Below are 26,280 nucleotides of genomic sequence, written 5' to 3' on the forward strand. Positions count from 1 at the left end.
GCACCAAAGGACAGACAGACAGACAGACAGAGGAAGGACTAAGACTCCAGCAGCAGCACAGCTCCCACAGCCAGAAGGCTCCAGGACTCCTCAAGTCTCCCTCTCCGTCCACACTGGCAAGCTTGGCCCAAAATTCCCAGGTTTAACCTTCCATGGGTTTTCTGTCAGATCTGTGATGTTGCACTTAAGTGAGGAAGAGATAACTGCCTGCCTTTCCATGAGCCACCCCCTCAACCCCAAAGCTCTCTTCTCTCCTTTCTCACCAAAATCAAGAGAGAAATGCTTAATGCCAAAATCACTCACAGCACTAAGGGGGGGATAATGAAACACTGCAGATTTTTAATAATTAGAAGAAGAAAAATTGCAAAGCAGAGGATATGCATTTGTCATGTGGTGAAACCAGATGTAGAAGGAGATTTGAAACAATTCCAGTTCTTTCTCCTTTTTTTTTTTTTTTTTCCTTTTCCAGGGTAGTAACCTTTTTCTTTTACAAGCAAATTAGTTGTCAAAAAAAGCATTAAGACATGTCATGCCAAGCTGTGCCCAGGTGTTTCACGTTCACTTCCTCCCCTCCCAAAAAAACTTTTCCTATAACTAAAGAATGAGAAGGAAACAGCTAGAAATCTGTAATGGTTCCATTTATTAATACGTATATCACAAATACTCACAATATCAATGCATTCTCGTTGGCATGCTAGACAGAGGCATTATTAAAAAAGTCCTATTTTTTTTTAAAAAGGTTTTAAACTTTTGCTTTCCCCCAAAAATATTTCATATGCCTGGTTTTTTTTTTTATCTTTTTTTTTTGTGTGTGTCTGTGTGTGTGTGTGTGTGTGTTTTTATTTAGGTTTGATTCAACAATGTATTTGGTGGCTGCAACCTCAATGCAAAAAAAAAAAGAGAGAAAAAAAAGAAAGAACAGGAAAAAAGTATGAAGGCCGCAGTACAGCACAGTTCAATTAGTTCATAGCTAGGTAATAAAAATAAAGGGAGCAAAAATTTCTGCCTTCACAGTAAGCAACAACACAGCTTAATAACAGTATTACACAGGATCAGGTTCCGAGGCAAAATGCACTAGACAAAGCCTACCGGGATACGCACTAGGCATACAACACTGAGTAAGAATCAAAGATGTAGAAGAACATCAGGAATAACAGTTCCCTTCAAGCACAACATTTTAACATCATTTTCAAGTATCTTTATGTTATGTTACCGATTCCTTTTGTTTTTGGGGAAAGGGGGACAGGCGCAGGGCAAGGGGGGAAAGGATGGAAACCTTAGTAAAGCAATAAACAAAACAAGAAATTAAGATAAAACCAAAAGAATATATATTTCATATACCGGTTTATATGAACGTGTGCAACACTTATTAACCATGGTGAAAGGCTAATTATGCCCTCCAGTCACTACATGCACAGCCCGATCAATGCTGTTAATGAGTTACCTTTGTTAACTTACGATGCAACTACTGCGTGACCAAGAACATACAGACGGTGCCGTCCTGCGCCGAGCCGCGGCGGTGGGCGCTGGCTCCGGGGGCCGAGGGGACCCGGCCACTCTGGGTGGCACCGTGGAACTTCACAGGATGGGACACTACGCATGGGACAGTTCGGGAGGTGGGGTGCAGTGTGCGCGCACACGGGCTTGCTCGTGGGGTGTGCGTGCGTGCGAGAGACAGTGTGTGCTAGAACATTCATGTCAGTCTTTCTCCGATTCTGCAGCTCCTGGTCTTCACACAGGCTCTGGACTTCACACTTGTTGAAAGACTGGAGAGCAGGGAGGATAAAAAACAAGAACAAACAACAAACCAAGGAGTGGGTTGCTTTGGTTGCTAACAGTATGAACAGCAGGTGCTCTGCTCTCTCTCTCCAAGAAAACTGAAATGACGAAATTCAACGCTGCATTTCCCCCCGCTTTAATTCTTTCCCCACCACACACAAAATCGGGATGAAAATCCCAAAGCAAAGAAGGCTTAATGGGAAGGCTTAACTCTTAATGAACACGCCCAGAAATGTAAAACCTGCCCGCTGTCTCCAGCAGAAGCAGCACAGCCACAACACCACAGCAAGGCTTTCACAGTCTGACCGCCTGGGAAAGGGGAAAAGCTCACCTTGTTACACCATCTCATACTGGTTAGCAGTAATAAACCGGGACAGACAGCATGCCAGCAGCATCCCGATCAACTGTTCCAGACAAGACAGAGACAGAATAGAATTTAAGTTAAATTTCATCAGTGCAGAGCATTGGTAAACATGTACTTCACGTTCTGGAGTTATTATGCACAACATATTTATGCCCTATTTTAAGAACTGCTCTAATTAGAAAAACAGCATCAAAATCTATCATCTTTCTTGTCAGATCTTCATCTTGATTTTTATAATTTATGTTACAGGCAGCATGCCTTTCTGGTATTTTTCAATCCCATTGCCAATGTCTGGCCAAGCCAGATGTGGATGAATAAACTGCTGGGGGTATCAGCATGTTACGGGCTGTATTTCACTTGCTCCACCTGGATCCCTCACCACCACCCATCAGCCCTGAGAGTTGCTGCCTTTAACTTCTTTATCACTGTGCCAGGGAAAAGCTTCCTGATGTCCCAGAGTGGTCGTGCTTCCTTTACAAGTGATGTTGCACTGTAGAAATGAGTGCTGTAAATCTGGAAATGACTTTTTAAGAAGTCATTCACTATTCCCTTGGCTGTCACTCAGATTATTGAAAACAGATCCCACGCTTCCACTCATCAATAAGCACTAGGTCTTTTCAGTGTTTTCTTTACTGCAGTTTCTTAGTGCTTCTTGCATGTGTCAACAGTGTTAATATGCTGTAAATAATTCAACCTTGCTTATTGGGGTTGGTCAATTGATGAACTCCTCAGCACATCCAGAGCATGCCTAGGTATGACTGGCTGGCTGCTCATCCAAACTGGCTCCTCCTCTTTCCCTCCTCAGGATTGTGTGTGCCTCCCCCTAGACCAGACAGTGCTCCCTGTTAACACAATCATCATCAAAATACCATCTTCTCTACCAGGCAATTGCTTAATTTGGGCTGGCACCAGCCCAGAGCAAGGCCAAGCCAGGGTAACTCAAATCTGGATAAACTGTTTCCTAAACTTGTCTAAGATGTCACAGACTTTGTCAGGCCATGCTTCTTTTGCCAGAAATTTGCTCAGTTTTCTGTTTCAGTGTCCACCAGAGCTGTTCAGGGGATTTCAAAAGGGCACAGAGTCACATTTAACAGCAGGTTGAACCTGACTGTTCCCCATATGCACCCCCTGATTTTGGCACCCAGGATGACACTGCCTTGGTTTATTACTAGATGTGGGGCACTGGTACCACCTCCTGACCAACCTCTAACAAAAAACAAAGCTGCCAGGATCCAGGGGCTGTGTTTTTAGTTGCCAAGACAGTATGTGCCTGGTGAAAACCCTCCTTGGCTCTGAAAAATCTCACTCGTCACTACCAAGAAGACATTTTAGCCATTTTGTTGTCTTTTCTACCCATCACTGGGAGGATGACTTAATGAATTGCTGAAGGTGCTGCTGAAAACCAACCACATTCTGCAGGTTACATGACACTCCTGCAGCTGCACTCAGGCAGTTTCTTTAGCTCAGTTCAATTTTGAAGAATGAGATTTCTGTTTTGGCCAGTGCTATGTATTTCTCCATGCTCTGACAGGCTGAACAGAGTGAGTGGCTCTGCGTGGCCCTGTCCCACCTCCTTCACTGTCACTTTTCCTTTTTTTGGTGACTTTCAGTCTTTCTTCACCTTTCTTTGCTTGACTCAGAAGTTACGTCTCTGCCTTATTGCATTCTTCAGTAAGATGAACTTTGCAGTGTATTTAGTCCAAATTCTTTCCCCTGAGCAAATTCCATCCCAAACCCAAATCAATTCCTCTCTACAATGGCCAAGAATATATGTACATTGAAGTTGTTTATTTTTCTCCATCATAAGCACCCAGATTTCAGCCATTGTTCTTCTCCACCACAATCTGCTGCTTGTATCAGGTTTATAAGGAGAAAGATGCTGTAGCCTCTACAAATAGGAAACCACAGGCTTTTCTTTTCCCCTTCAACTGGAGCAGACTTCCCCAGATACCTCTAATTAGGGATTCTATTGTTCTGTGCAGGCTGTAACTCTAATAATCAATGGATCTAAACTTTGTAGCATCTGCAGACATGTAATGGTGTTTTGTTTTACTCAGCTCACTCCTAAGACAAAAGGCAAGTTACTCATGAATGTATCTTCATGATCTTTGGCCCACTTACTGATTCTTGGCTCTGACCTTAGGCTGGTTTAGGCATTTAAGTGGTTATAGTATCATAATGTTTAACTCTGTATTTCAAAAATAATGGCATGCACATCAAGCCACTGCACACACGTTTTATTCAGCATTTCTAAATATTACCAGGACATAGCAGAACTATAATAAATATTCTAGAAATAATTTGAATGCATATAAAAACGTGTTTTTCGGTGTGTTGACTTCCACCTTTAACCACAAGAACACTGTTCCTCCTCTAGGCAAAAAGAGGCAATATTGTAGTGAGTTACTGATTTTTCTTCACGGTGCCCTTTCATTACAGGCAGAACTACAGTCCTCTGCATTTAAGTCTAGAGGCTCCCAGACTGTGCAGCACAAATCAGCACTCTCCTCCCTGCCTTGCTGTCTGCATTTGTTCCACCACTTGCTTCCTCTGCTCTTCAGGCAGGAGGAAGCTCCTTGTCCTATTGTGCACCAGGTCCCTGCAGCTCCTTTGAAAAACCAGCAGAATTGGTGTTAAAGGATTCCCACAAAGAAGCTGCTGCTGGGAGCTGCATTCATTTCCCCACACTCCCATTGCCTCTCAAATGCCCCGTCTCAACTTTTATCCACTTAGTCATTTATTTGATTTTTACTGTCTTGATTTTTGAGTGCTAAGATGTCAGACTTGGTTCTGCATTTGTCTTCTCTCTTACTTTTTTTCCTTACTTCCCTTTTTACCTAGGATTATCTTGGTCTTCTGAGCTATTGTATAGAAATAGAGAGTTTTCCATATCCTGGTCTGGCCACAGGAAACTTGAAAATGCTGACAAATTCTTTGCTTTAGATATCTGGGAAACCCACACCCCTCAGGTGTATGATCCTTTTGGCCATAGGTCATTCTAGCAAGCAGAATCAAGTGAATTTCTCATGGTTTCTAGGTGCAATCTCAGGCACATCTTAGTTCTGACCATTGAAAACCATCCCCAGCATATTTTGTAGCAGTCTTATCCCTTCTACACATAATAACTGGCTTTTTAATACACTTATTCTGTAGGAGTTACCACTGACTGGAAGCTGTTCTGCATGACATATTTATTACACCTTATTATACTGAAGAGAAAGAAACTGAACTGCAATTTGAATTTCCATTTTATTTTGGGCCTTGGTATCATCACCATTTTTCATTCTTTGGGAGAATTTCTATAAATAGAAATGTGTTGAACTAATTTGGAATTCATCAGCACACCAGGTAGGCCAAAACTGGGGGGGTTTAATCCATCAGGAATCATTTTTTAGCTCAACACCTTGTCATATTCTCAAAATGCAAATCTCCAAACGTGCAGGTTCTCTGGCTCTGTTTTAAAAGAGAGAATTTTCTATGTCACATGTTGCTTGTTTGAGTCAGCCTCCTGTGCCGTGGTGTGCCTCTGTCACAGCTCCTACCTCCACACTGGATCCACCCTGATCAATCTTTGGAATAACTTTGGAATGGTCAGTCTCAGACCAGGTTTCAGGTCACACATTGGATGCTGCTGTGGATCCCATTCCCTAAGCCCCAAGCAAGGCAGGTTCAGGCAGAGCTACCCACGTTAATGCTGACAGTAAAGAGGTGGATCTTGTACCATGGCTGCATGGGAATTTATCTTAGAATGATGGGACCTGTCCATGCCCAACAACTGGTTTGGAGAATGTGGAGAGCACCTGATTTTCAGTCCTTCAGCACAAAGGGAATAATGTGGCCTGAACCTTGCACTTTGTCTCCCCTACTCACAACCCATAAACCCCTCCAGACAGTGTCTCTTGCATTCCTTAAGCCAATGCCTGCACTGTAGTTTTATCTGGGCACAGTTCTCCATCATCTATGCAGTTTGCATAATTTTATTCTCTGTTGGGCACAACACAGCAATCATTTTTCTGCTCTGAAGAGCACCTGCTAAACGGAAATTATTCCAGCTGGAAGTCAACACTGGCATCCAAGTCCAAAAACAATCAAATTTTATTTTATTGCTATTATTTCAAACCCGAGGAGCAGAGCAGACAAGGTCAGCAATACAGTGTTTTTTATAAAAAATCTCTGATGGAGAGGTCTGTGCCAGGCCTGTAAGATTTGCAATGCCATTACATCAACTTTCGCTATTTCTGGGCACCAGCACATTCCCCATGCTAGTCAACACCTAACAAATCACGTGAAGGAAAGACCCTTGAGCATGCTTTACTGCAGAAGAGCAACATGATTTAATTTGTCTTTTATTTAGATTAAACCTATTCTCAATAGGAGCAGTGAAAGCTCGCCTACAGCTGGAGCCCTGCCCAGCATTACTGCCAGCCACGTTAACCTGAAATCAATTTGTAAACACTGTCCCTGATTGGGCCCAGCAAAACAGATCAGGCAGTGAATTACAACTGGCCACCTTCTATCCCTCACAGCCTGGGAGAGCTGCGTTTTTCTCCTCTGCTGCCTCTCTCTTCCCTTTTTCACGTGTCTGCTAACACCCCGAGCAGCTGGGTATGTCCTCACAGTGCCAGAGCCCAGGGACTGTGCTGGGGAGTGACATCCCCACCTGGCAGCAGGGCTCACCGTGCCACCAGCAGTGTGAGATGCCAGCACCACATCAAAACACACCTCGTTTTTCCCCTCAGTCACAGAGGCCAAGTGCCCTGCAGCCTGCCATGGAACACCCATTAAAGGCTTTCAGGCACTATTGGTCCTGACTTTTCCCCCCAGCAGCATATTTTACAATTCTACTTGTCTCATTTTTCTTTTGGATAGCTTTACATGAGGCACTTAAAAAGATGCTTTACAGCCTTCTGGCTCTCTAGAACCCAAACTGAAACCTGAGCTTGGAGTCCTATAGCAGTAATCAAGCCATAATCGAGGCTGCAGAAGAGTATCCATGCTGTCACCATCCAGCAAGAATTAGAATAGCCTATTAAAGAACAAATCACCTCCCCTCAGCCATGCCCAGACAATTCCAGACTGTTCACCTTTTCTGGATCCCAAAAACCTGACATGCAGCACGTGCTCTGGGCAGTTGCTGTTGTGATGAACCAACATTTCCACCCACACCGAACCACAGGCTCCTCACATCCAACACCTTGGCTGCAGGGCATCAGGCTTCCAGATGTGCCCAAGGCAAGGCATTCAGCCAGCCTGAGCCCAGACAGCTTCAGGGCTCCCTCAGGCCGTGTGTATGCTGATGGAGAGGATGTGGGGGCCAGTTTCCACATGGCTTGGGCACAGTTTTGAATTGTGCATGCTTCCCTCTCTCTGTTTTGAATGTTTCCAGTAGAGTCCTTGCTGTCACACATGAAGTGATTGGTATAAAGGAGCATCTTGTTGAAAGATGCAGGTGTTTTCCTGCCCCTTCTTGATCAGAACAACCTGGCCAGACCTACACTTTCCCCAGCTCCTGTCTACATAAGTGCAGTTTGAATATCACAGAGCAGAAAACCCCTTCTTCAGGTCTCCTCACTCTTGTGCCACACTCCTTTTGGTGCAGACAAGGAGTTGGTTTAACAATCTAATTTTGGTGGACTTAACATTTCTCAAAGTTCAGTGTTAAAGGGAAAATAAAATTGGTCACAAAGTGTCCCCTCCAGGCCCCAGGTCCAGGACGGGGAGGCATGAGGGTGCACTCATTTGAATTCTTGAGTACCTTAAGAACAAATAAGAGTACTTAGAAGATAGAAGCCTACCCAAACAATGGATAATCTATTTGTCTTAGCTGTTTATGCTCCATTTAAGCCAATGTTTTATTGGGTTGACCTCTATTTGACCCAGTGGAGGGACAATTTGTTTTCCTTGAGCTAGTCATTAGCTCAACCGTAACTGATATTCCCAAGGAGAAACTTCATTTAAGCTGAAAAAAAGAAAATCGATGAACAGATGACCTCAGGACTAATGAGCATGCTGAGTTCAGTCCCTTTCCATAATCCTTCCCTCCTTGAAGTCCAGGTAAAGAAAGAGGGGAAGAGAAAAGGTGGGAAGTAGAGTGTTTGTGCACTTACCTGTGAGAATGCAATCCCAAAAGCCACTCCAGCTATGATTCCCATATTTGTCTCCATAAAACTGGTCACCAAGTCATAACAGCCCTGGAAAACAAACATCATCATTCCTTGTACTGACCTTCCCTGCCATGAATGCATACACACAAATTTCTCATTTAGAATGAACTCTGGCTAGACAATATTTCTGCTGTAATTTCCAACGGTGTCACCTGTTTTTTTAAAATAGCAATTCTGAGTGAATGATGTGGAGCTGTGGCAAAACCATTTCCTTTTAGAAACAAATGCATTTCACTACTTTTAACATCTAAATGTGTTGTTGCACTCATTTTTATGGGTCTTTTTAAAGAAAGTCAGTTAAAAAACAATATAGCTTTGACCTGAAACCAAACTGGTAACAATACACCAATGTTATAATACAATACAGATGTCAAAAATGAATAAATAATGCTGATTCCCTAATAGCCTAGATATTTAATAAAGTGTCCCTTAAGGCATTCTGCTTGCCTTTATCCATCAAAGGACACCAGGCAAGGCACTGAACAGCATGTAACTTTAAACCATGTAACAAAGTTATCAAGGGTTTTGTATGAATTTTCTTAGTTTGCCCTTGGATATAAAATTCTCTGTCCTGCTCCCCAAAGCAAATTTCCTCTCTGCTGTCTTGCTTTCTCAGGCCTCAATTCACAGCTCAGACTGGGGCCAGAGGATTCACGTGCAATATCTGACCTTCTCTTGGATAGACTTTTTTGAGAGGTTCCCCCTCAGTACAGTGTTTGAAATTATCTCTCACTTTGTGGTGCCTGAATTAATCTAAACAAGTGACTTGATACATGAAGAAAAGAAGAAAGATGGCATCTCCTTTTTCTTTCATTATTAACCCATCTGTACCCACAATCCAAAGTCACTGCTCAGCCCCTTTTGCCACCTTCCTCAAATGACCAACACCCTGGCTTAAGGCCAGTCCTGAGGAGTTTTATGCATTTTAACTTTATCCAGCTTATCCAATAACTTCACCCAATTTATCAGAAACGGGAAAACTCAGAAATAACAGTGAATTGCCTTTCCCAGTTTGGACTCCTGTCCCATAAGAAAGAAGTATATCACCTATATCCACTCCCCTCACTCTGCAAGCACTGTAGGAAACCCTTTATGACTTCAGAGCATCAGGTGCTTGTAAAAAATAAAAGTGAGGACAATGTTCTGTATCACAGAAAGGCCATTTATTAAATAAATTGTACCATTTCTATAACTTCTTTTATAACATCACAAGACATTTAATCCTGAGAATAATGAAGTGCTGAACCTAATAGCACAGCTGGTCCTGATTAATTTCTGAAATGTTTATGTGTATATACTATGTTTTACCACAGTGGACACTAAGTCTGATTCAAGCTTGCTTATTTAACCCATCAAGCAACTATAGTTTGCATATTTTACATGTTATGCAATGAGATTAGATTTCTCAGCAGTATTTTCATTCAGCCTGACATGGCTTAATGCTCTCCCAGCTCTTCTGAAATCTATTTTGCTGGAGAACCTTCAAGAGATGCAACACCAAAGCACAGTGGTAATTTGAGGGGGACAGAAGATCCTGTCAACAAAACATGCAATGGCAGAGTTTTGATCACTCTCCTCACCTGAAGACTCTGTTTTCCCAAGCCACAATAATCTGTTTACTGAAGTGCATTGTTTACATATGGTTAAATAGCTCAGTCCTTGCTGTGCTGGACTGGCAGTGCAAGCAGCACCCACGAGCTGCACTACAGGACAGAAGTGTGTGAAGCACTCTGAGCACCTCTGGGTGCTGATCCAGAGATCCAGAGCTCAGAAGGGACAGTTAACAAAGGATCTGATCTTTCCTGACTCCATGCATCTGTTCCTTTCTTAAGATTTTAGAGAAAATCAGTTCTTGAGGTTTCTTGGTAAAGAACTGTGATTAAAAGCACTAGATGAACATTAATTAGCTAATCCTAATGACAGCTCTGAAAGTTAGGTATTAGTGTGGTCAGAGATGAAGAAACGGAGAGCCTAAATAATTAACCTAAGGTCACTAAGCAAGTTAGAGTCAGAATTGGCAAAGAAAATCCAGGAATGCTGTCTTTTAGTCCTGTAATTATATAATTAGTTTAATCCTCTTTGGTTAATTCACTATTAGTCCTCAGAAACTGCTAGTAATTTGATTAACTCATAGAGAACTCGTCTTACTGATAGCTTTGCAAGATCCACCAAAAGATGTAATACAAATATACTTGTCCACAGGCATGGTGAGAAGATTCTTCCACAACACATGGCAATAAATATTTTCCTTTTTCTCCAACACACAGAGAGCACAGGGCCTGTTTCCAAGACCAGCAGGGGCCTTGGGTCAGAGGCAATGATGTTTGCTACCTATCTGAAGTGAAAGGATAGGGCCAAACAACATTGTCTCCTTCTTGTCTTTTATTTCCATGTGTCAGAAGCATCTCACTTTGCTCAAATGTCTGGGACAACTCAAAGATTGCTGAACAGAAATATGCAACTTTTGGTTTTCAGTGGCTATGTCAGAAAATGACACAAAACCACATGAACTTCCAAAAATCCAAATATCCTCTAGGTAATTAAATCAAGTAATTATCTTCAACTATTTCCTGAGGAATCAGCAGTCCTTTTCTGTCAGGTGATTTGAGCATTTGACAGGAGAGCAAGGAGCAAGAATGGCTGGAAAGGTGTTACTAGCCCTGGACTAGCACACACTGATCCCTCAGCTGCTTCCTGCAATTCAGCAGGCATCCTGTGCCACGAGGAACTCAGAAGTGCACAGGGAGTGTGTCCTGGCACCTGGGGGAATCAGCAGATCAGTGCTGGCACTGCAAGTGGTACCTAAATGGGTTTTGCAGCAAGGAAAGGTTCAGAGTGCATGGCTGTCCTGAGCTGCAAAGCTGGGACCTGCTGGTGGAACACCAGTCACACCAGAGCTTTCCTGCTGGGAGAGGAGGTGAAGCAGGGGCTCAGGGTGGGCTGCCCAGGAGGCACCATGCCTGCTGTGGGTGCTGGCTGTACTGCACATGCCCTACATCCACCCTGCCCTGCCTCTCACCTTCCTTCCACTTCTCCAAAAACACCAAGTTAGTGCAAACTCACAAAGAGCAACTGAACAGAGTGGCTCACCCTCTATACTCACGCAAGATTGCTCTGCTGGTGGTGACTGAGTTACTCAACCAATGGACACCACCAACACTCCACACATCTGCAACAAGTGGCTCTCATTAAACCATTGCAAAAAATGAAAGGCTTAGTGGAAAATAATCCTCTAGTATCCCTTTTACAATACATGTCAGAAAACATTGTCTACTTGAATGGTTTTCAAAGATGTTTCAGGCTGTGCTCAGCCACCAGTCCAACCTTCTGAGTCACAGGTGGCTGAGGTGAAAAAGACAGAGAAGAGACAGAGGTATTTCTGTATTTTCCCTGCTGTCTACTCAGGACTTCTACCTATTTTTTTAAACAGATCTCCAAAAATAACAACAGAAAAGAAAATAATCCTTAAGTCTGACTAAGCTGTGCTGCAGCTTAGAATGGTGATTTAGCCACAATATCATTCCTCTTACCAACACCCTGTTCCCTCTCTTGCAAATACCAACTGAGAAAGAATTGATAACACACTAGCACTTGAAGCAGTAACTTGAGTTGTCCTTCTTCAGCACAGTGTCTAATGCATAGATGCTGCATTATTTTCTTTTTATTCTTCCCTTTCTTAAGGTTTTCTGTATTTTTATTCTCTAGTTATTAATTTTCTTCCTGTTCTCCCAACTTGCCTTCTCAACCCTCCTTCTGCCTTCCCAACCTGCTCCTTCAGGTGACCCTGGGGAAGGCTCACTTTGGCTGTGCTCACAGCCCTACCTGTTCAAAGATTTTAACAGTAAATGTACCCACCAACCACAACATTTGCTGTCAATCACCTGTGTTTCCTCAGAACTGTTGCACCTGGGATTGGATTTGAGAAAGGCCAGCTCAAAGAACATGAAGCAAATGCAGGACCAAGCCCACCCTCACCAACTCTCCAGCCTTATTTGCACATTATCAACCAAGGATTTGAAATGAAGTGCAACTGCAAGCAGCCACACACTCCACTGGGGTGCTGGGTGGTGTCACAGCTGCCTCTGGCACAACACTACTGGTACCTTCTGGTTTACTTTAGTGGCAGCCACGGTCATGTTGCGCAGATCCTGAGTGTTACAGTCACTGGAGTTCATGCAACAGCTCGTAGGGATGCCGTGCTTGAAGAAGTAAGGGCTGGTGCTCCAGTTGGTGTAGCTCTGAATGCCACAGCAGCTCAGCTAGGAGGGATAAGAGGCAGGTTTTAAAGCACACAAACAAAACAGAATTAAAACTAGAACAGAATCATCTCGGCCCACTTCATAAGCTCATAATCAAAATAAAGACAGGGCACCTCAAGTTTTGAAAAGCAGATACCAACCCTGCCCCATGAATTACAAGAGTACCAGGGGTGTAATTTACAGAACATGAGAGCAGATGACCTACTAAAAATAAGGTATTTTATGAGCAGAGCTATTATTTGTAACATTTCACAGAGGTCCAGCCATAAACCCATCCTTTTTACTTGATGGTCTGTTGGACATTTTGTTCGTTTTCTTTACCTTTTTATTTGATTAAAGATGACTCTGTAAATTCAAGACCTCAAAGCATTACACAGAATTACATGTAACACATACAGGCTCAAACTAGTAAAAATCAATAAGGTGAAGCCTCTCTAACTCACCAAAATAATTTCTAGGACAATTCACTGAGCTGTGAATAGAAAGAGACCATATGTTCACAGGGTGTATCTAGGAAGTCAGCTAGAAAACCCTAAATTGGGAGGGATGTTCTGATTTAGATCCTAAGCTAGAAGACAGAGACTGAAATATATGGAGTACGTGCATACTCCATACATTTTTTGCCTGGGGAGGACTTATAAATGCAATTCCTGTAAAAAGAGAACTATGAATGAAATGAATATTTTACTACAACAGAAACACTGAAAAAGTACTCAAAACTATTTAGTTTGGTCAACTCTAAGGAATCAAAAATTTAAAATTCAGATTAACATGCAAACTGACAATCTGACAGCAGAATATACTTAGTTTGGAGCACTGCAGCAATCTGCTAACCAGATTAGCCAGGTTAGAATACAGTTTCAACTGTGCTGAAGGGCCCAAGGTATGAGCTGTAATTTCTACAGGTGTACAAGTCATTGATACAATTACACTGACATTTCAGCCATTCATCAAGTTACAATCGTATGGAAAGGAAATTGGCGCACAGAATGTACTGCAAACTGGAGGAATAGATTCTTGCTGTGGTAGAGCTTCCAGTGGGAATGTAAATGTGAATTTTATCACACTGTGTTGTACTTGGTGGACTTGGTCTCTTGTGGGTGGCATCTCCAACTGCTTTGGCTGTGCTGTGGAATTTGCTCCTGCCCTGTGCCCTGCTGGAAGGCAAGGCAACCCCCACCCCTGAGGGACAGAAAGGCTCTGCTCCACCAAGCTCCTACTCCATCCCTCCAGGACAGCTTTCACTGCCAACATCAGCAGTTTTCCCCTCCATTTTCCTCTGGGGAAAATATTCCCAGTTTTTCTCCTTAACTCACTGGTCTCCTTTGTCAGCCTCTCACTGTACTCATGAAGAGAACTGCTGCAGTTTATCAGTGATGCAGGACACAAGGTTATAAAACCCTGTCTCATCCAGCACAGATTTAAAACATTTTATAATCTTATTGGCAAGTTCCCTTAGGAATGTGCTCTTTAGGAATAGAATGTCCCCCTAAACCTAATTCAAGATATGAAAACAACAAAGGGCCAATGGGACAGGCTTTGCCTTTATCAGACAGCTTTTTCACTAAAATTTAGGCATCCTGGGCAAGCACTTCAGCTGAAATACTTTTCCTTTAGACCACTTTCGCCAGCCTCAAATTTTACTTGAAAATTACAGCTTGCAGATTGAGCCATCAAAACTTCACGTTCTGGGATCAAATGCTTCTCTATTTCTGGTATCCAGCTTTAGACTTACACTTTCCTGTACGTTATCCACTGCATGGCTCCGCTCATCGTTCTTGTTGTAATTCTGGATTGCTTCAGTGTATGTCCTAAGGAAAGTATCCTTGATCTGTGAGGATGAGGGAAAAAAAACTCAGCCCCCGTGAGCAACAAGAAGCACAAGATCTGAAACAGTTTCTGCAGGAAGCAAATGCATTTCCAAACTTCCTAACAAGGCTCTCAAACCAGCCCTCCTCAGTTGTTTCTAAGGGTGTTTTTAGAGCTGGCAGAGCTCCCCCTTAACTGTCAGGAATCATTTGTGCCATTTTTCCAGTGGGATATCAGACCCAGGAACAAGACCGCCCCAGCAAACTGATATGTTCTGATAAAATACTGTAAAATGACTTAACCTATCAAAAAGGTATCATTTTATGCTTTTTCTCCCCGAACCCTTTGTTCCAGCACTAAGTCTGAAGGAGACTGCATGCTTCCTGCTCATGGATGCCAGATGGGAGCCAAAGCTTGTGCAAACACCCTGGAGACACAAGCCACTGGCACCAAACCTCCTGACCAGGCATCCCCAGCACCAAAGGATATTTGGGTAAGGAACACGAGGTCCCTCAGCTGGGGAAGCTCAGGCACATCACCAGGAATGGCACTTGGGGTGGGAAAGGGGCTGGGAAGCAGGTGATGTGAGCAACCCACACAGCTGTGGCCTTGACAAGAGACTGCCTCTCCCAGAAGGGAGCAGCCTGACACTGGGGCTGCTGCAGGTGAGGTGGGATGAAATGGGAATCCTCAGCAGGTGGACAGGCACCTCAGGACCGCATTGAGAACAATCCACTGCTTGCAAGGGCGAGCAGCAGAAAGCTCTATAGCAATGGAAATGGCATGTCAAAAGAGGAGACTCCAAAACCAGCTAATAGGAAGAGAAGGGACAAGGAGGGTCTCTGGGGTTGTTCTGGTTCAGCACCAGTGACATGTAGGTCCATGGACTTAGAGCCAGAGATAGACCTGATTACAGTGGATAAAGCAGAAGTGTTACTACAAATCTAGACCATCATGCATTTTAAGGCTTCTTCCTGTCCCAGTTTCCTACCTCACTCTACTTCTAATCTCTCCTTATTCTCAAGATAGAAATGAAATCCCATCCCACTCTCTCCCCACCCCCACCCAAAAAAAAAGGATTTACAAAACAGCAAGTCTGGTGTGATGCAGAAGTTTTCTCTGCCTTACATAAACCAGAATTTGCCTGGCTGAAAGAGCTGCGTTTAAGAAAAGCATTTAATCTATTTTGCAGCCCTCAGCATACGTAAAAGAGCAAAGAAGATCTTTCATGGTGGACACACAAAACCTGAGAGCTCCAGAGTAAATCATCAGGCAGCTGAGGGCAAGAGCTTTGCCTAAATCCCTTCCTTTGGAATCACATCGCTTTTTAAGAGCTGTACAAGTTATTGTTGCACATCAGCCTCATCTCTGGAGATGTGCTGCAGCCCCGAGCTCAGCACCCCACACATTCTCCACGCTGCAGGGAATTCTCAGCACCTCCTGCCCAGGGCAAACTCAGCACATTTCCACCTACCTCGTGGCGAAAGACAAACCCTGAAATGCCAGCCACTAGCTCAGCCAGGAACACCAGGGACAAGAACATGGCATACTGAAAAGGCAGGAGGCAAGAGAAGTCAGAGCATGATAGGCTTTTGTCTCAGCACAGATATTATCACATAAAATGTAACTTTCCCCTCTAGGCACCCTTCAAAGATGTTAAGAAACCAAACGTCTTTTGGAGGAGATATACAGGTTATGACCTGAATGCAATACATGGGTTTATACAACTCATCACTGATCTATATTGCTTAATTACTGGCTTTTGTGACATTTCTGTTCCCACGTTTATTCTTATATAAATTAAAACACACTCACATGCCAGAGGTGAATCCGAGTCACTCAGGTTTTGATCTTGCCATAAGGAATACAAACAGACCCTTCCTGTTTGCACGGTGCTCTGCTAAGGTCAATAGGCTTCCCCAGGTGTTTTGGTTTGTGTTTATCTATCTCACTGCCAGATTGGGATTTGCTGCCTGATTCCTGAAATTTCTAAAATGAATGAACTGAAACACTGCCTTCACTGGAAATATTCTCACAGTAACACTAGACATATGCTCCAAACACTTTGCTGAGCCAAGGTCCATATTTGGCTTCAGGTGCAGCATTTGGATCAGGAGCTAAATAAACCTTGAAAACAGTGCTTTCAGTGTAGGCACTCACCAAGTACTAAAAATATATTTAAGCAGAAATAAAGAAGGTAAAGAAAAAATGCAAAGTGGGATAGTAAAACTTCAAGTTGGAACTTAATCTTCTGGAGGAAAAATTACCTTTTTACTCCACCTTCTAAGTAAAAGTTGATTGAGAAAGGAAACAGTTTAAATTAAATTCAGTCCTAGCAGGATTTAGTGGAAAAAGGGAAACTTAGCTTTAATGAAAGGTTACTGGGGAAAGGAGCACAACAGTGAAGGCAGAACTAGAAAAAAAAATGTGTCCAATTAATGCAGCTGTCAAATCACTTGTCTGTTCAGGAGAGAAAAGAAGTTTAGAAATATTTCTTATAGGTACAATGAGAATAAACCCACGTGCTTGGGACAGCACATGCTACTATTACTGGCATAACTTTAAGAAAGTTACATGAGCAATGGAGCCGCTAGCAGAGCCTGATTTCCTATGCATTTGTGTCACCATTCACCTTTATCCCTTTCCCATCTGGACTGCAGTGACTCCAGCAAGTCTCTGCACATGCCCTGACAGCACATCACCAGCAAGAGACAGCTGTGAGGTACTTGCCAGCTGGCCACCAGCTGATGGAATTGAAGCTCCTACCTCTCCCCTTCCCCTCCCTGCCATCATTTGAGGAAATTAACTCCCTTTTAACATGTCCTTTCTTTTTTAAAATGCAGTTCAAACTGCAGAAAAATCGTCCCATCTCCTTGGAAAACCAGCCCCAAAATACTGTAGCTGGAGATGCATTGTACTGTCAAGTCCTTTCTGACTAGTTCAGTGCTTCACAAGCACTGTTTCCACCCTTCCAATCATTGCACATGCAGGATTTTGCTCCTAAATATGCCTAGAAACACAGTTTGTCATGTAAGTTTCTTTAACCTGTAGTTATTTTAAGGTAGGCTGGAAAATTCAGAACAGAGAAACTCAACCAGAGAGAGGTTAAAGTGGACTGAGGGACAACAGCTTCCCCTCTCCTCATTGCACCTTGAGCCCCTGCTGCTTTTGAGATGAGGCCAAACATACCATACAGAGCTCTTCTTTTTGGGTTGAATTGTTCTATCCTAGTGAATGTTAGGAGAAAAAGAAGGGCTGGTGTGCTTTTATGAGGTACCAAGTATTCGTTTCATAATTTCACAGCAGGGTATTAAACCGACCCCTTAAAATACAGTTTGAAAGAATTTCACATTTATGGTGCTTTGGGCATCTTTAAGATTGTAAATGTATTTATCTAACTGGCTCACAGAAAACCAGAATGATTGTGGAATCACTCAAGGGAATTCAGCAGCATTCCACCCTGCTCCACGCTTGGGCCTATGTGTGATGTGTAGAAAAATTCAGTCTTAGTCAAACATAAACTGGTTTTGGAGAAGGGTTTTTTTCCCTCCTTTGTCCAAAAGGCACACATGTTGAACATAAAGATTAATAGAATCTAGCTTATGTGCCTAAAAAAGCTTCATCAACATCTACCAGGGGGTGGGGGGAATCCCAACTGATCAAAAAACCCTCCTCCCCTCCTAAGGCACTTGTGTTTGCTCACCAGCTTCAGCATCCATGGGCTGCCACGACAAGTGGCAAAGCAGCCGAAGAGCCCGAAGACGATGATGGTGGTGCCCGTGCCGATGAGCACGTAGGGGGCATTGGTGGAGTTCTCTGCAATCAGAGAGATGTAGGTGCCGAGGGTGAGCTTGCCCCAGACGCCCACTGCCAGAAGGATAACGCCGGTGATCTGCAAAGCAAGGGGAGAAACGTGTCAGGCGGCCAAAGTCAGCACCCAGACACCCTGAAGGGATGCTGCTGGCACAAGGAAGCCACAAGACTTCGAGGAACTCCAGAGGGACAGACAGACAAAATTAAACTCCAGCATCTGTTACATTAAGGCTGCCACTGAAGGACAAACATCTAAGACTAAGCACTGCCAAGGGAGGCTGATGCAGTGCAGCAGGAACAGCTCTCTGCTCCTGCAGCGCACTGAGAGACACGGCCAACTCCACATGTCCCTGTGTCCCCTGCTCCCCCTGATCAGCCTCAGCAGGCACTGGCATTTCTGCTCCCACTGTGGGACAGGGTTAGCAGACATTGCTGCTCTCCTGCTCACAGTGGCAATAAGAATAAACCCGGCTCTTGTTCATCTTTCAGTGTAACTGTGTGAAAAGTGCTGATTCCTTGCTACTGCACCCAACAGCTGGATGTCAGAAAAAACCACTGAGGAGCTACCAACCCACAGACACCAAATGCCCTTGCCAAGTCTGGTCCCATCCCTGCACAGCACCGTCTTCACCTCTCCTTGTCCCAAACAAAAGCGGATTAATCAGCAAAATCTGAAAGCAAGCTGCAGGGGATTGGGAAATCTGCAGAACAACTTCTGGTTTCTCGCCTGTGGTTCCACAAAGGGCTGGTTTCTGTGCCTAAGCTGCTGAAAGTTTTACCACTGTCCCCAGGGAGGCATAAAAGCAGCCTTCACTGCCAAAATGAACAAACAGCTTCACATATGAAAGAGAGCTCAAGCCTGGTAATAAAAAGCATTTTTAGTTGGCTGTTTGAAACAATTACTAACCCTTTAGTATGCATTTTAAGAGTTTGGTTTCCCCAAGTCTCGGGTGGGGGGCTGTTCAGTTTATGGCACACACAGACTTTGGAAAAAAAGGAGGAAAGCCTCTTGGTGGTTTATTCCCCTTCTGCTTCTTAATAGAGCTGTGATTTACAGGGATTTAAGGAAATCCCTGAGTTTGTTGGGAGGTCTAAGCCCCTGGCAAGCTTGGCACAGTGCAGAAGGGTTGGGATGTTTCCACAAAGACTCACTGAAGATGCACCTCAGGTTGCAGCAGTGCTGGCTAGAATATTGCTTATGAAGACAAAAAAACCTTAAGACTTCCCTGCAAACCTTTTCATGACATTTATTTAGCAGAGCACAAGCAGTGGTATGACTAATGCCTACCTCCACCCCAAGGCAAGCCTCATTTCCTTATTTCCAAGACACACTTTTTATCACTATCTCTCTGTGCCTAGATCACACAGTCTGGGGAACAATGAATGTACTGGTTTCTGGTTTGGTTTTCAGATTTTTCTTTAAAAGCGGGAGAGACATGGGCAGAGAGAAGACCAGGACAGTACAGGCCTGAGAACAAGGCAGCAAGGATAGACACTGCTCCTGCCATTCACCATCAGTACACACATCTTCCCTTTATCTCCTTCCTTTGATCTAAAATCTCTCCACAAGCCTAATTCTGTGACCTCTGAGTCACAATTTCGAAAGCACAGTGCTGTGTGTCCATTTACACCTGAAAGGTCTAAAAGGAACTCAGAGCCACTTCTGCAATGCACAATCCCACCCCAGTCTTCCCTACTCCCTCTCCTCTGTCAAGTTTCAACTCAGATAATGATCATACAGGAGATGTACAAAATATTTCAGGTATCTTGGCAGTCAGAGTAGAGTGATTACCAGCCCTTTGACCTTTAGAGCCCCTCTGAGCATTCAGCATCCAAAGGAACTTTATTTACAAACATCTGGAAGAGCCAGCACACATGGAGCATGAGAGCAGCAGTAAAATTCCACCAGTGGACTTCTACAGCAAAACCTGGTCTTCATATGGCCCAGCAAGAATTTTAAGATTTGTCCTGGAAATGCTATGACAGCTACAGCTTGTGAGGAAAGAGTGTCACAAGCTCACTCCAGATCCTCAGCAGACACAGAAGAAATGAACTGGCAGCTGCACAGTGCACAATGCCCCAAATGAGACATCTGGAGTGTACAGAAAAACAAGCATTTACAAAGGAAAAGAAACAAAAAACAAAACCAGAAAAAAGGAAAAAAAAAAAAAAAAAAGGAAAAAAATTTACTTTGAAAAAGCAACTAACTGCCAGGGACATCCTATTTAAATGTAAAGATGTTGGTGTTTTTAAGGGAAAGCAAAAGAGAAAAACTACCCCAAATACCATGTTTCAAGGCCTGTCACAAACATGTTGAATGTTTTTGATTCAGAAAAAAAATCTGCAGTTTTCCTTGGACTTTATACAAGCCTTGGTTTAAGCAGTAATAGCCCACCCTGGATAACACAGGCAAAGCTCATACCCACCCCCAACCAAACAGCATCACTGGAGAGATTCCTGCCAGCAGCCAGGGCTGCCCTGATTTATCCATGCTTAGAACCAGTTCCTATGATCATAACAAGCCCCACAAACTCAGGTTTTGTGTCCACAAATGGGCTTGCAAGTGGTTTGTGCTGGTTTTGGTTGTCTCTTCTTCATGCTTGCACCCTGTCCCCATCTTCTCCCATCTTGTTTTGATGGTTTTTTCCTGCACTTTCTGTTTCTTTTCTGTGTTCTTATTCTAGTTTGCAACATTATTAGAAAGCTATTTCATCATGGATTTCATCAAAGGTAGATGTTACCTTCCTTACAAAAGTTCATGGCAGTGGAAGCCCCTGGACTCATGTTTCCTCAGCCAGGAAACCGGAGATGTAGCATTCCATAAAACATTATTAGTCCTGCCCTTCATTCAGGTCAAAATTTTAAAGGTTAAAAGAAAAAAAAAGCAATACAGGAGATATCCAAGTAGGGCAAGGATTGTAAAGGCTACACACAAGTAGAAACCACATTGTTTAGCCCTAGCAGGTCTCACATTTCAGTGCTCTGAGTTCAGGCTCAGCAAACACACCCCAGAAGCCCTTGACTGATGAGATGGCAGGAAATGAAGCAGGTGGGCCACCTGGACTTTTTCTAAGCAAAAACTCCACTGAAATCAAGATGTTCCCACAGAATGTTTTAATCTAGATGAATTGGATTGTTCTGGCTTAAACAATAAAATAAAAAAAAACCAAAACAAAACTTTGAACCAATCCCCCCCCCCCCGCCCAGCTCTACCTCTTGCCTCCCCTCAAGCATGGTATCACAGGCACATCCTGCTAATCCCTGATTTCAGTCAAAGGCAGGTTTTCTAGTCCTCTTACCTTCCTCCAGCATCAATACAGATGTTTCCAGTGGTACCTGCAGTACTGTTCCCAGTTCTGGACGTGGTGGAAAAGTTACCATGCAACAGGCAGGCAGAAATAAGCAGAAGTGACTGCCAGCTCTAACTTCACCTGCCCAATAAACCAGCTGCCTTTTAGGGACACACAAAGATATGGCAAACAGCACTGACACAAGGGTATGTGCCACAGCTTTACAGGACACAGGGAGAGCGATGTCCTGATTACAATGGGCACTGCTGAAATCAGAACTAACACTAAACACATGCAGTTTCTCAATAAAAGGCAACAGAAAAATGTCTGGGAATTACTTCTTTTAATAGTGCTAAAACACAGATAAACTATCAACCCCCTTCTTCCTGGTAACAGCAGCAAAGTATGCAGAGAGGAGTATTCAGAAAATAACTTCTGAAAGTGCACTGTCTTTAATTCTGTCAGAATTAGGCAGGAAAACACTATGTACTCCTTTCAACTGGATGCATACCACTCCTAAAAGAGTCTGCTGCCTTCATACCCCAAAACAGAGCACTGGTGGCATGATATGAAGGTTGCTGCTGCTGACACAGGAGGCATGAAAGGTTCTACACCTCACATCCACAGAGTTTCAAGACCCTAATTCAAACCCTTATTTATACTCAGGACTGCCATATGGAATATTTAAAGTCTGTCAATTACAGAGGTGAAGATAAATGTGCAGCAGTAATTGCTGGTTTATTGGCCCACATCATTCATGTCCTCCTGTTTATTACTGATGTGAGCTATTTGGTAACTTGGAAGCCAATCCTGATTGCTGCAGAACACACAGCAATCCCTACTACTCCCAAAAGCAGCAGGAAGAACTCAGCATTTCTCTGGACCAGCTCTTTATCGACAGAACTGAGATGCAGAAGGGCAACTTCATTAATGAGGATCTCACTGTAGGTATAATTCTATTTTATTTCATATTTTCACCCTTGCTAAATGAATGCAGAATGTGGACAACTTAAAAAGAAATTCAAAGCAGCAGCAGAGAATCAGATACAAGGAAAATAACCATGTTGTTGGCATTTTCAGTTTCTCAATTCTGAATACTTCCTTTTCCAAACACCAACCTCCCTGCATTTTGCTAGAGGCATGCTGTCTCTGCACAGCCCTCCTGCAACCCTCTCCTCAACCAGGCTAGAGAAAGGCTGTGCATAAAATGGATGAAGCCAGGGGAAGGCAGACAAGAGCCATCCCAATCCATCTTGGCTGAAGCTGAAAGGTCTAGCAATAGGTTTAGCAGGCTGTGAGGAAATGAAGAGGACCAAGGCACACAGCTAATTAGCTCTCCCAGACATTTCCCCAAAGGAGGGAAACTTTTTCACGAGGAAAATGTCCGACCTTGACAACATCCAGAACAAATCCTGCGTTAAAAGCATGTCCAGAGAGACTTAAAAATAACTGGCCTACCTCTGAAAATTTTATAACTTTCCCAAAATAGGCAGTGGATCACATTCAAAATGTTCTTTCTTTGCAGCTTGTCAAGCACTGGGAGTGGCTGGTTTTGAGTCTTCTCCTGCCTCAGCCCCTGGGCTCTCACCAGGCAGGCAGGTGAATAAAACTAATATAAATCTTCCTTTGAGCTTCAGCATCAGCTCTTCACAGGCAGGGGCAAAGCATTAAGCCAAGACACAACAGAACATGGAAATGCCTGTAAGCCAGCAACACACCTGCCTTCTCTGTCCTCACATCTGCTGATGCTGACTACACCTGCAAACCCAACTTGGGTCACCTTTGCACGGGACTGATCTCTGCTGGAGTGAACAGGAGATGCAGATGCTTCCACATGTACCTTTGGAAGAAGGCAACAAGTTGCAAGCCAATTAATAACCATTCCTGGCCCCTTTGCAAACTGAGAGACAGCCCATAAAGGTCACTGTGTTAGGAGAAAACACCTGCAGTGGCCATTCTTGTATGCAACTGTTGTAGTGTTTTCTAGGTCCTGACTTCACCATTCCTTAATGCATTCCCCAGTACTGAACAAGATTATTTTGTCCCTGTGCTCTTGTAACTCAGGCCTGTCCCTCTTCCTCTTTGTTCCTTACAGTTCTCCATGTAAGTAATTCCTTCCTAAAAAGACACAGCCAAAAGGATTTAAAGGAAAAATGCCCTAAAATTAATTCACATTCCTCTCTGTGATCCCTTGCCTGTCTCACCTGGGCCGGCTGCCACGCTTTGGGCTCAGGGTTTTCTCTCCCTGTTGCATGTGTGGAATGTCCAGCACAACGAATCTTGCTTCCTCCCTTCACCTCAGGAATCTGTTTGAGTTATGGTCCCTGGTGTTCAGCATCCATCTAGAGCTAGCTGCTGTCACAAAACTGCTTATCCACCACAGCCCTTGCTGCTTCTGTGCAAAACTGAGATTCCCGTGTATCAAACCTACTGGTCCACGTCCTCCCTGTGGAAACCATCATCAGGGATAGCATCACATGCAAACCACAGCAGAGGGGATGCTGCCTCTGCTCTCACATCAGCACCAGTCAGAGCTGAGTAGCCAGAGCACTCAAGTCAGGGGACAGCCACTGAATCTGCCCTGAAATACAGTGGAGGAGATTTATTACACACACTGAAATCAAGCTTAACAACCTGTTCTCACACAGCTCCCTTCTCTAAGTGGACTACTATCCTATTCCCTTTTAAAAAATATTTTTAATTTTCAATGTTTGCCCTAGCTGGGACACTATTACAAGTACATGAATAGTTGTCCCAAGTGAGATGACATCAGATTAAGGTCCTCAGAGGCCAAACTGCAGTGCTGGTAAAAAAAAAGAAAAAAAAAAAAAAAAAAAAAGAAAAGAAAAGAGATTAAAATATTTGCTCTCACACAGATAACAAAGTGAATACCAAATTATCATGGAGCTGATCTGGACAACAGAGTGTGTACTGATCCCTAACTTTAATAGTGCCTCTATCAAGTACAGAGTTAAATGACCTCTGAAAGGAAGTGAACATTTTATAAACAAGTTTCCCAGCACCCTCACCCACCCATACACCAACCACACACCAAGGTCTAATAGTGCTTTGCTTGCAGGCTGGGGCAGAAATGACAACCAGGACTGTATCACTTACTCTGTATGGAAAACAGATGAAAAATCACATAGAGGTGAGTGCAACCTTCTCTTTGCAACCAGAAGAGGCCAATGATCATTTAGTGAACAGCAGGGAAGAAAACATCACAGCAATTTTGTTTGCTGCAGGACAGAAAATTGGACATGGCCCAAGAAGTCCTAGGAGCACTAACAAGGACTGCAGTGGGGAGACAAGAACTTGAAAACAACCTCACAGCAATGCTCAAAACTAAGGATTTCTCACTAATGCAGTGCAAATACCTATTCTTAGAGAATTTTTCTATAAGGAAACAATTGATTACATGCCACTTGCAGGAAGATTCAGGAAGAATAAGGACATTTGGGATGTGAACTCTATACTAATATCATGCCTGTGATGAATAATAAACAGCCATATTCATATGCTGAAGATGTAGCTTTATTACACTTTGCACTTTCAGAAAAGAAGTTGGAAATCTCAGTAAAATTAAGTTCTTTATCATGAGAATTATACTTATTTTTATATAAGACACTTCATTAAATGAGAGAAGATATTCTGCTTTACAGTTTAATCACCAGTGGCTCTATTAATTGATGTATCTTTTAAGCCAGCTTGCAGACAAAAATGTGGTCATCTCTGGATAAAAATAAAACGCAAAAATATATTTCTTCTGGGAATTTTCAGACCTGATTTCTTGAAATGTAGTTTTAAATATGCATGATTGAACATCTCAGGGAAAAGAACTTAAGAGAGTGGAGACTTCAAAAGCAGCATCCCACTCTGCAAGGCTAAGGCACACTCCTAGCCATAGGAATTGTGGTTGTTTTGCAGGTCTAGTAGTACACAGAACAGAAGGAACTAACTGACCATCAGCAAAATGATATAGGCAGAGAATATTTACCTGTGGGGCCTGAAAGTTTTTGGAAGATTAAATGCAACAGCTGCCCCTCATACTCACACACTTTCAAATCCCTTCAGTAGCAATACACAGAGGTGACAGAAATGTTGTTTACACAGCATGACATAGCTTGGCCTCAAACTTTAAAAGAGTTCCCTCCTTTTACTGAGATATAAGAATTCACATGATAAAAAATACAAGACAATAAAATGTTTTGAAACAGGACTATCCTCTACTTAAATACTTTGCTCCTTAAATTCTCTTGTTGTTTGTTTGCCTCCTAATAAATCAAGGCAAAATCTAAACTTCTATAATCCAAATGTGAATAAGGTAAAGGAATAAAACTAAACACTCTGAAAAATAGCCTCTAGTGCTATCCATGCTCATGAGACTAGCACTGTGTCCAAAGCCCAGGCCAAGTCAGACTTCAGTGGAAAGACTCCCTTGTTCCTCAGGACTGAGCAAGGCAGAGAAGACTTTGAGACAGACCCCAGTCAAGGAGTTTTGGTGATTTCAGTGATCAATCAGTACATAAATTCCTCCCTGCACATGTAACAGCCTTACAAAGTTTGGATTTAGAATTCAGAAAACTTGAAAGTAATTAAAAAGAGATGATCAAGCTCATTAGTCATTGCACACAGCAGCAGTGGCATGAAACTCTTTCAGAACCATTTTTTATTTAAGCAACTACAATCCTAATAACCTCCAGAAAAAGCAGAATATGGCATTGAGGTGTGAGATGATAAATTCACTAGTACCAAATGCAAGGTCATGGTGCTGGGACCAATTCCAGCAGTTTCAAGCCCCT

General features: G+C 43.1%; 1 protein-coding gene across 1 annotated transcript in view; it reads right to left on the reverse strand.

Annotated features, from left to right (window-relative positions):
• Positions 1-623: 623 nt before the first annotated feature.
• Positions 624-26,280, reverse strand: part of TSPAN7 (tetraspanin 7) — an 82,058-nt gene continuing 56,401 nt past the window's right edge. Inside the window, exons 2-8 of the mRNA XM_086879756.1 lie at positions 18,079-18,267; positions 15,850-15,924; positions 14,302-14,397; positions 12,411-12,566; positions 8,251-8,334; positions 2,111-2,183; positions 624-1,766 (exon numbers count right to left, since the gene is read on the reverse strand). Of these exons, the coding sequence (XP_086735882.1) occupies positions 2,115-2,183; positions 8,251-8,334; positions 12,411-12,566; positions 14,302-14,397; positions 15,850-15,924; positions 18,079-18,267 (669 nt within the window). The 3' untranslated portion in view covers positions 624-1,766; positions 2,111-2,114. The remainder of the gene's footprint in view (positions 1,767-2,110; positions 2,184-8,250; positions 8,335-12,410; positions 12,567-14,301; positions 14,398-15,849; positions 15,925-18,078; positions 18,268-26,280) is intronic.

Source organism: Cyanistes caeruleus, chromosome 3 (assembly GCF_971803275.1).
Source record: "Cyanistes caeruleus chromosome 3, bCyaCae1.hap1.1, whole genome shotgun sequence".
In the NCBI taxonomy this organism is placed as follows: domain Eukaryota; kingdom Metazoa; phylum Chordata; class Aves; order Passeriformes; family Paridae; genus Cyanistes; species Cyanistes caeruleus.